The 12,068-nt window shown below is 47.1% G+C and overlaps 1 protein-coding gene across 1 annotated transcript in view; it reads left to right on the top strand.

The window, feature by feature from the left end:
* CAMSAP2 (calmodulin regulated spectrin associated protein family member 2) overlaps positions 1-12,068 on the top strand; it is a 125,582-nt gene that overhangs the window by 11,575 nt on the left and 101,939 nt on the right. The window contains 1 exon segment of the mRNA XM_044301264.1: positions 2,242-2,501. Within this exon segment, the coding sequence (XP_044157199.1) occupies positions 2,242-2,501 (260 nt within the window).

Below are 12,068 nucleotides of genomic sequence, written 5' to 3'. Positions count from 1 at the left end.
CCTTCTCCAGCTCTGCTATGTCTGCCTTGTTCACAGCAGTCCACAGTACTCCGTGTGTGGTATGACTAGTGATTTGTAAAGTGGTAGGACTATGTTCTCATCACGGGCATCTATGCCCCTTTTTGATGTAACCCATTATCTTATTGGCCTTGGCAGCAGCTGCCTGACGCTGGTTTTTACTGCTTAGGCTACTTTCACACTAGCGTTCGGGGCTCCGCTTGTGAGTTCCGTTTGAAGGCTCTCGCAAGCGGCCCCGAACGCATCCGTACGGCCCCAATGCATTCTGAGTGGATGCGGATCTGCTCAGAATGCCTCAGTCTGGCACCGTTTGGCCTCCGCTCCGCTCAGCAGGCGGACACAGCGTTCGGGTGTCCGCCTGGCCGTGCGGAGCCAAACTGATTCGTCCAGACTTACATTGTAAGTCAATGGAGACGGATCCGTTTGAAGTTGACACAATACTTAGAACACTTAGAATTTTTTCTGAAATATAATGCAGACGGATCCGTTCTGAACGGATCCCATCGTCTGCATTATAGGAGCAGATCCGTCTGTGCAGACACCAGACCGATCTGCTCCGAACGCAAGTGTGAAAGTAGCCTTAGTTTGCTGTTTATTAAAATTCCTATATCCTTTTCCATGTCAGTGTTACCGAGTGTTTTTACCATTTGGTATGTACGGGTGACTTGCATTATTCCTTCCCATGTGCATAACTTTACATTTGTCAGTGTTAAACCTCATCTGCCACTTATCTGCCCAAGCCTCCAATCTATCAAGGTCCCTCTGTAGTAGTATACTGTCCTCTTCAGTGTAAATTACTTCACACAGTTTAGTGTCATCTGCGAAAAATGATACTTTACTATGCAAGCCTTCTACAAGATCATTTATAAATATATTGACTAGAATAGGGCCCAATACTGACCCCTGAGGTACCCCACTAGTGACAGTGACCCAATCTGAGTGTGTACCGTTAATAACCACCCTCTGTTTTCTATCACTGAGCCAGTTACTTACCCATTTACAGACGTTTTCTCCCAGTCTGAGCATTCTCATTTTATATACCAACCTTTCATGTGGTACAGTATCAAATGCTTTGGAGAAGTCCAGTTATATGACATCCATTGATTCGCCGCTGTCAAGTCTAGAACTCACCTCCTCATAGAAACTGATTAAATTAGTTTGACATGACCGATCCCTCATGAAGCCATGCTGATATGGCGTTATTTGCTTGTTTTCATTGAGATCCTCCAAGATAGCATCTCTTAGAAAACCTTCAAACAGTTTACCCACAACAGATGTTAAACTTGCCTGCCTATAGTTTCCAGGCTCTGTTTTTGCACCTTTTTTGAAAATTGGCACCACATTTGCTATGCGCCAATCCTGTGGAACATTCCCTATCAGTATAGAGTCTGTAAATATCAAAAATAAGGGTCTGGCTATGACATTACTTAATACTCTTAGGATACAGGGGTGTATGCCATCTGGTCCTGACGATTTGTCTATTTTAATCTTTTTAAGTCGCTGATGTACTTCTTCCTGGGTCAGACAGGACACTTTTAATGGGGAATTTACTTTTACATTCTGCATTTCATCTGACAGTTTATTTTCCTCAGTGAATACATTGGAGAAAAAAATATTTAATAGCTTTGCTTTCTCCTTGTCGCTCTCTGCAGCTCCCCCCTCATTGCTCTGTAGAGGGCTGACACCTTCAGATTTATACTTTTTACCATTTATATAACTGAAGAACATTTTAGGGTTAGTTTTGCTCTCTTTGGCAATTAATCTCTCGGTCTCTAGTTTGGCAGCTTTTATTTGTTTTTTACATATTCTATTTTTTTCCTTATAGTTTTTCAGTGCTTCCTCGCTACCCTCCTATTTTAGTGATTTAAATGTGTTCTTTTTGTCATTTATTGCCTTCTATACAGTTCTATTTATCCACATTGGTTTCTTCTTGCTCCTTAACCCTTTATTCCTATAAGGTATGTACCTCTCGCAATGAGATTTTAGGATGCTTTTAAAGATAACCCATTTTGTGGCGGTATTTTTTATTTTTGAGGACATTGTCCCTAGTTAGTTAGGCAGATATAACCAATGAAAGGCTTAATTTGGTTACAGATGATAATGTGATTATCTCTATCTATACACACATTCTGGGTCAAATGTTCTTTGGTATCTTAGGCATTAAGACGTCTGACCAGTATTTGTTCTATCAAAGCTAAATCTTTTCATTTTTTTATCACCCAGAAAATATCCCAGAGGAACTTCAGGAACCCTACTATACGGATCAGTATGACCAGGAGCATATGAAGCCGCCGGTGATGAACCTTCTTCTTTCTGCGGACTTGTACTGCCGAGCAGGGAGCCTTATTCTGAAGAGTGATACAGCCAAACCACTTCTGGGGCACGACGCTGTCATCCAAGCCCTGGCACAGCGTGGGCTCTATGTGACAGACCATGAAAAGCTGGTGACTGAGAGAGACCTGAGGAAGAAGCCGATTCAGATGGTAAGGGAGAGATGTGTATAAGACGCTGGTCTGATACCAGCAGTAATGAGAGTGGCTGACCACACGAATAATGGTCTGACATTAATAGGTTGTGACGTCACATACCTTGCTGACCACGCTGTATGTAGAGACGTTGGAAGACGGGGTTTTGTTTCGAGACTATTTGTGACTTATCACCATGGTCTGGATTTGGAGGTTCTTCCATAATAAGAACTGATGTACACTTTGGGTTTTTAAGTTCTTAGTCTCACATTAACTTATAATGGGGTCCATAAGATTTCACAGAGGTGTTGTAGTTTTAACAGAAAAACATTTCTATCAAATATGGCATCGGAGGATCCAAACAAGGTCCTGACAAAGGTGTGAACACTGCCTTAGTGATGGGGCCTTCTGGTTTAGCTAAAAATATGAATCTTTAGAAACATACTGATAAAAAAGTATAGTAGATAAGAGCAAAGTGTGGCGCCGTAAGAGCACGCGGGACGTGTTTGTACACTGCAATTTGCTGTCAATCCATTGCAAAAATAGAGCATGGGGGAAAATCTGCAGCAAAGCCACCACCTATATGGCATCCAGAGAATTTGAAAACTGGTATTATCATGCCCTTAAATCCATTTTCCAACTGTGTGTTGTGTGTGGGGGGTGGGGGGGGGGGGGTGGGTGTTGTCTCCTTATAGAGGGAGAGCGCCTCCTGGAGCTCCACCATCTTTGAGGGGGGTGTTGTCTCCATATAGTGGGAGAGCAGGTCCTGGCAGCTCCACCATGTGTGAGGGGGGTGTTGTCTCCATATAGAGGGATAGCGCGTCCTGGCAGCTCCAGCATCTGTGAGGGGAGTGTTGCCTCCATATAGAGGGAGAGCAGGTCCTGGCAGCTCCACCATGTGTGAGGGGGGTGTTGTCTCCATATAGAGGGATAGCGCGTCCTGGCAGCTCCAGCATCTGTGAGGGGAGTGTTGCCTCCATATAGAGGGAGAGCGCGTCCTGGCAGCTCCACCATCTGTGAGGGGGGTTTTGTCTCCATATAGAGGGAGAGCGTGTCCTGGCAGCTCCACCATCTGTGGGGGGGGTGGAGCTGCCGGTACCTGCTCCACCATCTGTGAGGGGGGTGGAGCTGCCAGTACCTGCTCCACCATCTGTGAGGGGGGTGGAGCTGCCAGTACCTGCTCCACCATCTGTGAGGGGGGTGGAGCTGCCAGTACCTGCTCCACCATCTGTGGGGGGGTGGAGCTGCCGGTACCTGCTCCACCATCTGTGGGGGGTGGAGCTGCCAGTACCTGCTCCACCATCTGTGAGGGGGGTGGAGCTGCCAGTATCTGCTCCACCATCTGTGAGGGGGGTGTTGTCTCTCTATAGAGGGAGAGCGCGTCCTGGCAGCTCCACCATCTGTGAGGCGGGTGTTGTCTCTGTATAGAGGGAGAGCAGGTCCTGGCAGCTCCACCATGTGTGAGGGGGATGTTGTCTCTGTATAGAGGGAGAGCAGGTCCTGGCAGCTCCACCATCTGTGAGGGGGGTGTTGTCTCTGTATAGAGGGAGAGCGCGTCCTGGCAGCTCCACCATCTGTGAGGGGGGTGTTGTCTCTGTATAGAGGGAGAGCGCGTCCTGGCAGCTCCACCATCTGTGAGGGGGGGGTGTTGTCTCTGTATAGAGGGAGAGCGCGTCTTGGCAGCTCCACCATCTGTGAGGGGGGGGGGGGGGGTGTTGTCTCTGTATAGAGTGAGAGCAGGTCCTGGCAGCTCCACCATCTGTGAGGGGGGTGTTGCCTCTGTATAGAGGGAGAGCGCGTCCTGGCAGCTTCACCATCTGTGAGGGGGTTTTGCAAATGTACTAAGAATCAGCAGTACATCTGCTTATACTTTCGTCTAGGACTGCTTTTGCCCTTACAATGGCTGTTGTATTTGCTGAGGGCCAAGCGGTAAATAATGGGCAGTCTATTAGCCGGCATCATACTGTCTGATGTGTTGTGCCCACTTCTCCAGTGCCAGGCCCCATAAAGGAGCTCATTATCCTTAACTGCAGGAATCCGCTCCCTATTTCCTGCCATGTGAATCCTATTCTTCGTGATAAGTTAAAGGGGTCGTCTCACTTCAGCAAGTGGCATTTATCATGTAGAGAAAGGTAATACAAGCCACTTACTAATGTATTATGATTGTCCATATTGTCTCCTTTGCTGGCTGGATTAATTTTTCCTTGGTTACGACCAACCAATCCATCAGCAGTGGCCGCACTTGCAGACTATAGAAAAAATCACCAGCCTATGTGAGCTCCCACGAGAGAGGTCTTCACTTTGTCCTATAGTGTGGCCTTGGCCATCACTGATGGATTCCAGGGGGTTCGTAACCATGGAAACGAGCAGTGTATAATGTGATAGAAAAACAAACAAAGCCAGCAAAGGAAGCAATATGGACAATCACCATACATTAGTAACTGCCTTGTATTACCTTTATCTACATGATAAATGGCACTTACCAAAGTGAGACGACCCCTTTAAGTAAATTCAGTGCGGATTGTGTAGTTTTATATAATTAACCTTATTCTTCAGCTGTATCTGATATATATCCTATGGGTAATATCCAGTTGCTATGATGCAAGCACAGCTTTGTATGAAAACCACTGTGCCCTTCTCACTATGCCAGCTGCTCTGCCCCCCTGCACTGTGCCAACCACTGTGTCTCACATATCATTAGAAATAGTATCTTCTCATAATCAGGGGCAGTCCTGCAGTGCACCTCTTCTACTGAGCTAACCAGGTCATGTACCCAGGATCCTCAGGATAGGCCATCAATATCTGATGGGTGGGGGGCACCCTGCACCCCTGCCGATCAGGTATCCAAGAGTACCTCCAGCACTGGACCCACACAGCTCTGTCCATTGTGTAGAGGATGGAGCTGCAATGGGAGCAGCGCAGCAGAAACTACACCAGTCAGTGAGGACAGGACAAGGAGAGGACAACCCCTATAGTCAGATGCAGTGGATTTGTTGCTGGAGTTTCGGTGACTGTTCCGTTCGTCTGAATGCGGACTGCAGAAGTCCACGCACTTGTCATCTTAACCCCATTCAGAACTGCTTTTCAATCACAGCATTGTCTGCCACATGTGAATATACCCAAACTGTGCGCTGCCACTGAGACGTTCAGAAGATGGCATCAGTAAGGGTATGTGAGCTGGCGCCCCACCAAAATGAATGGGTTGCAGTGCCAAGCACGATGCATCCTTCTGTTTAACTCTCTGATGTCTGCATCTCTGTGTTATGTTGACAGCTCCCCCAAAAACTTATCATGTACTACCCTGCTGCATCCATGTGGCCTCTTATTACTTAGTGGCGTGGTCTTGATGTGACACTGTGCGCCACATTTCATGCCCTTTATACTGCTCGTCTGCCCCCCCCCCCCCCTATTTTATCCTGCACGACCTCATTTACAGTGCATCCTTATATCCTATAGAAACTGATAGTAAGGACCCCCTAAATTCTAAGGACCCTGTGAGCGTTTGCCCAGCTGTCCTGTAGAAGATGCGGAATCTCCATCGGTAAAACTTCTTCAGCATTATGATTATTAGACTTTATCGATCCTCCACGAGGAAGCTGCTTAGTGCCTCTGTGACCCGCACAGTCATGTCATGCAATCCGCTTCCTTCCATGTGACAGATTAGAGATGTAATGTGTTGCCCCCGTTATCCATGGTTACCGTAGCAACCCCAGCCATGTAGAGTTATGGTCCTCTCGGTGACCGCCATCTGGACTCGTCCTAGTGTGAGCACAGCTTGTCCCTGCCACCCACTGCGGCACCATTTAGCAGCGGCCCGTAGCCCGGGCTCCATCCCTCCCCGTTCCTCTGGTAAGGGCTGGTCAGAGAGCATATAGCAGGAGGGTGCGTGCAGACTACAGAGAGATGAGCCCTGCATGTGGAGGGGATGACTGACACTGCGCTCCTCATTGCTACAATATTCTACTATAGACGATGGATCTGGTGTAAGGTCCTTCTGCGTAGTCCTGTTCTCGGAGAACACAACTGTACAAAGCAATACATCCATACGCCGTGCATTCATCTTCTGCTGCATAACACGAGGAGTTTTTTATGCATAGGCCCACTCACCACGTCATGGTGGCCTCTTTTTCAAATGGGTTCCTACACTTGGCAGCCGTGGCCACCACAGCACCTGCAGGCAGCGAGACCCGGCAGCCCAACAACTCCCTGCTGCCAGGCGGAGCTCCTTTGGCACTGGACCTCACCAACTCACAGGCACATCAGTAACAGTCACCAGGCAGCACTGCTTCATGTGAACAGATCACAAAAGCTGTGGCAGTGGTGGTCTCCATGTGGAGTTGTGCCAAATTATTGTAGGAACCCTCTCGAAAAGGCCACTGTTGGGTGGTGAGTGGGCCTATGCATTACACTCAACACGTATACAAAGTGCCTTGTGTTTGTATTTTTTATGCCTAGGGATATATGGAGCATGGCATGTGGATGTGCGAGCCATGGCTTTTCCTCTGTAGTTGTTGTCATACTATTTTTTATGTGGTTTTTTAATTTATTTATTTTATTTATGCCAACCACTTGCAAAAATGTTTTATTCTATCTTGTAACCACTTAGTTGGTTAAGAAGAGGCATCTAGTTTTCCCCCGCCATCACTGCACAACGGCACATGGAGAGGTACGTTCTGGCGTTTCCTTCCTTTCTTTGTTACTCTGGTGAAGATGTCAGAAGATCCTTATGCTCCCGGGCACATACATTCCAAGTGTGTATTCGGACGCTGCCACCTCCTCTTTTGGAGAGGATATCCTGTGACATGTCTGTAGTGACATCACAGGAGCTCTTCAGGCAAAGGGCCATCCAGACACAGCACGTTCCAGATATGTGCTAGTGACACTGACCCGTTCTCTCCTTGGGGCCACACACACATTAGTGTTTTTTTTTGCGGACCCACTTTTCTGTTCCTCAGATTATACAACATGTTCTTTTCTGGTCCGTTTTTTTTTTTTTTTACGAGAAGAGTCCTTTCTGTTGACGAGAGTGAGGATAACGTAAAGCAGACGGATGGTGTCAGTACTTTGTGGATCCATTGGTCACATACTGAAATATGGACAGTCATGTGCATGAGGCCTTGCGTTTAGCCCTAACACACCACATGGCACAGCATTGTAGATGGGCATTTGTACTCCGCCAGTCCCATAGACTTTAATAGAGCAGTATTAAAGTGGCTGTCCAGGGTTTTTTAAGTCATGGGCTGTCCTCACTAGCTGATTGAAGGGATCCGACTCCCCGCACCCCCTGCTGCTCAGCTGGTCTGTGTAGCTCTGACAGAAGTCAGCACTGAAGTTACACAGCATCAACATTGTAGCGTTGGGAGCCCACTACTAGAGCGCTGCTCCAGTTGACGTCAGTGGGAGCTGTATTAGCGAGCTCATGCCACTGCAATGTCGACGATGCTGACCGCTGTTGACGGAGTTACATAGCAGGTTCCGCCGATCAGCTAGTGATGGCCTATCCTCGGGACCCTTTAAGGCCCTTTCTGGCCCAGTCATTAAGGGGTTAAAGTGCAATGACAGATTTGTCACCTTTGTGGCTGGCAGCAGAATTTGGTTTTCTCTGATGCGTCCTGTTTAGTGTGGATTCAGCTGGATGCTGCCTCGCGCTGTTAGAGAAGGCTTTATGTAAATGGAGGGGCTTGCCCTTTAATTCTGACGAGAAGTCCATTCAGTGCGAGGCTGGAAAATGTGAGCCTCCCCGCAGTTACAAAGGCAGCTTTGAGGGCAGTGAGTAAGAGCTGGCACCCCGCCTGTAACTGTTTACTGGGAATCCTCCGAGTCTGGCCACAGGCTCTGGAGCCGGTGATGCCATCTTTTCTTCTCCATGTGTTCCATCGCTGCCCGATGTAAGATGGAGTGGATGCAGACCTGCAGTAGACGTGCACACGTGTTTTCTTCACCCCTCTGAGATCCTGTAGTATATGGCAGTCTATGTAACCTATTCATATAACTGTCTGTACCCTTGCTTACATACAGTGGATATGAAAAGTCTACACACTCCTGTTAAAATGTCAGGTTTCTGTGCTGTAAAAAAATGAGACAAAGTTAATTCATTTCAGAACCTTTTCCACCTTTAATGTGACCTATAACCTGTACCACTCAATTGAAAAACAAACTGAAATCTTTTAGGTGGAGGGAAGAAAACATATAAAAATAAAATAATATGGTTGCATAAGTGTGCACACCCTTAAACTAATACTTTGTTGAAGCACGTTTTGATTTTATTACAGCACTCAGTCTTTTTGGGTATGAGTCTATCAGCATGGCACATTTTGACTTTGCAAGATTTGCCCACTCTTTGCAAAAACACTCCAAATCTGTCAGATTGCGAGGGCATCTCCTGTGCACGGCCCTCTTCAGATCACCCTACAGATTTTCAATCGGATTCAGGTCTGGGCTCTGGCTGGGCCATTCCAAAACTTTAATCTTCTTCTGGGGAAGCCATTCCTTTGTTGATTTGGATGTATGCTTTGGGTCGTTGTCATGCTGAAAGATGAATTTCCTCTTCATTTTCAGCTTTCTAGCAGAAGCATGAAGTGGTATTTGGAACTGTTCACGATTCCCTCTAGCCTAACTAAGGCCCCAGATCCAGCTGAAGAAAAACAGCCCCAAAGCATGATGCTGCCACCACCATGCTCCACTGGGGGTATGGTGTTATTTTGGTGATGTGCAGTGTTTTGTGCCAAACATATATTTTGGAATTATGGCCAAAAAGTTCAACCTTGGTTTCATCAGACCATAACACCTGATGATGCTTTTGGGAGACTTCAGATGTGTTTTTGCTAAATGTAGCCTGGCTTGGATGCTTTTCTTCGTAAGAAAAGGCTTTCGTCTTGCCACTCTACCCCATAGCCCAGACATACGGGAGATTGTTGTCACATGTACCACACAGCCAGTACTTGCCAGATATTCCTGCAGCTCCTTTAATGTTGCTGTAGGCCTCTTGGTCGCCTCCCAGACCAGTTTTCTTCTAGTCTTTTCATCAATTTTGGAGGGACGTCCAGTTCTTGGCAATGTCACTGTTGTGCCATATTTTCTCCACTTGATGATGACTGTCTTCACTGTGTTCCATGGTATATCTAATGCCTTGGCAATTCTTTTGTACCCTTCTCCTGACTGATACCTTTTAACAATGAGATCCCTCTGATGCTTTGGAAGCTCTCTGTGGACCATGGCTTTTGCTGTGGGATGCGACTAAGAAGATTTCAGGAAAGACCAACTAGAGCAGCTGAACTTTATTTGGGGTTAATCAGAGGCACTTTAAATGATGGCAGGTGTATGCTGACTCCTATTTAAAGGGGTTGTCTGGGTTCAGAGCTGGACCCGGACATACCTCCATTGTCACCCAGGCAGCCCTCCTGACAAGAGCATCAGAGCAGTTCATGCTCCGATGCTCTCCTTTGCTCTGTGCTAAATCGCGCAGAGCAAAGGCATTTTTTGGAGATCCGGTGACGTACCGGGGCTCTCCATGGGGCTGCCAGGAACCCCGGTGAAGTCACCGGCACTGATAGATGGGATTTAGTGCTGCCCTAGCCAGTAAAACGGCTAGTGCAGCGCCAACGTCCGCCCATCAGAGCCGGTGACGTCACCGAACACACTGCCGGGCAGAAGTTTCCGCCCAGCAGTGTTATTGAAAACAAATGAGCCCATGCCCTGTGCGATTTAGCGCAGGGCAAGGTAGCTCATCGGAGCATGAGATGCTCCGATGCTAGCCTCAGGGGGGCTGCCTGGGTGAAAATAAGGGTCTGTCCGGGTTCAGCTCTGAACCTGGACAACCCCTTTAACATGATTTTGAACGTGATTGCTTAATTCTGAACACGGCTACATCCCCAGGTATACACTTATGCAACCACATTATTATTATATTTTTTTCTTCCCTCCACCTAAAAGATTTCAGTTTGTTTTTCAATTGAGTGGTACAGTTTATAGGTCACATTAAAGGTGGAAAAAGTTCTGAAATGATTTATTTTTGTCTCATTTTTTTTACATCACAGAAACCTGACATTTTAACGGGGGGGGGGTGTAGACTTTTTATATCCACTGTACATGTACATGGCGCTGTGACACCAAGCCCCGGCCGCCCATCACACCAGCCGTTCTCAGGATTCCCTCTCAGACACTGTTTCCATGGAAACTGGACTCTTCACTCTGTTTTCCAATCCCCCAGTGTGGAGGGGGCGGAATGTGGGGGTGTAATGGTGAGTCAGAGGGCCCTAGCCGTTAGTTTAGCATTTTTCAGCGCTCCCTCCTTTACATTTGATACGTCTTCTGAACAACCTGACATGAAGTATCAAGGATCAAACTGCAAACGTGACCTGAAACTGGCACCTCAGCCCCCAAGCTTATAGGGGGTCATTTGTAGTTTCAGGCACGGATTGCAGCGCCGTAATCTACGACTTCTTCCTGCTCTGGCCAGGTCTAAAATTGCGGGCGGGGAAGGGGACGAGCCGGCTGGGCTGTCTCATTTACCATTTTCTAAATCTGTTTTAGGCGAATAAAGAGGTCTAAATGTAAGACCAGAAGGAACCTGGCTTACATTTAGAACTGGCGCTGGATACACAACGAAGTTATGGAGAGGCCGGCACCTCTTCAGAACTCCAGCGGATCCACCTCGAGCTATAGGGGTTTATTAACACCGCCGTCTAATATGCCGGTCCTAATAAATGCCCCCATAGTCCCTACCACTCATCTCGACCCATACTAACATGGGTAGAACCAGCCGAGATGGTGAATGTGTTCTTCATCTCAGAAGATTCTAAATGAGGTGAATCCCGTCTTGTTTAGTTGTAGATGTAAGTTGGCTGAACCCATCTCTGCCCGACAGGATGACCAAGAATCTGACATGTTGGATTGTAACACGTCCAGTCCTTTATTTCTGCAGGGGATAAGTTGCTGGCTGGCAGGGACTTGCCACCGTCTCCCTATTGATGGCCCATGCATTTTCGGTGCAGTGTGCGCAGCATTTTTTTGGGTACTTTCACGCTAGCGTTTTTCTTTTCCGGTGTTGAGTTCTGTCACAGAAGCTCAATATCGGAAAATAACTGATCAGTTTTATCCCCATGCATTCTGAATGGAGAGCAATCCGTTCAGGACGTCATCAGTTCAGTCACTGAACGGCGTTTTGGATGGAGGAAATAACGCAGCATGCTGTGGTATTATCTTCGTCCAAACTTTCGGATCAGTTGCCGGAATGCCGGATCCGGCATTAATTTACATTGAAATGTACATTGAAAATACTTTCAATGTGAGAAAGAAATAGAAACTGATCCGTTTGTCCGTATGACAAACATTCTTGCGATGCATTTGTGAGACACTTCCGTCTACAAATGCTGTCCGTTTGCATGCAGATTGCCTGATCCGGCGACGGAACTGCTTACCGGAATACTCTGCCGCAAGTGTGAAAGTAGCCGTAGCTGCTAGATGTTACTTTTACGTCTGTAGCAAATGATGGAAAAGTCTACATATGGTGGTTTTGGTGTTTTCTTTGATGTTAAGGTGGTGTTCTTTTTTTTTTTTTTAAAGATAGCATGTCTTAAGTATCCA

Source organism: Bufo gargarizans, chromosome 7 (assembly GCF_014858855.1).
Source record: "Bufo gargarizans isolate SCDJY-AF-19 chromosome 7, ASM1485885v1, whole genome shotgun sequence".
Lineage (NCBI taxonomy): Eukaryota > Metazoa > Chordata > Amphibia > Anura > Bufonidae > Bufo > Bufo gargarizans.
Note: the sequence above shows the minus strand (reverse complement) of the source record. Positions and strands in the feature narration are given on the sequence as shown.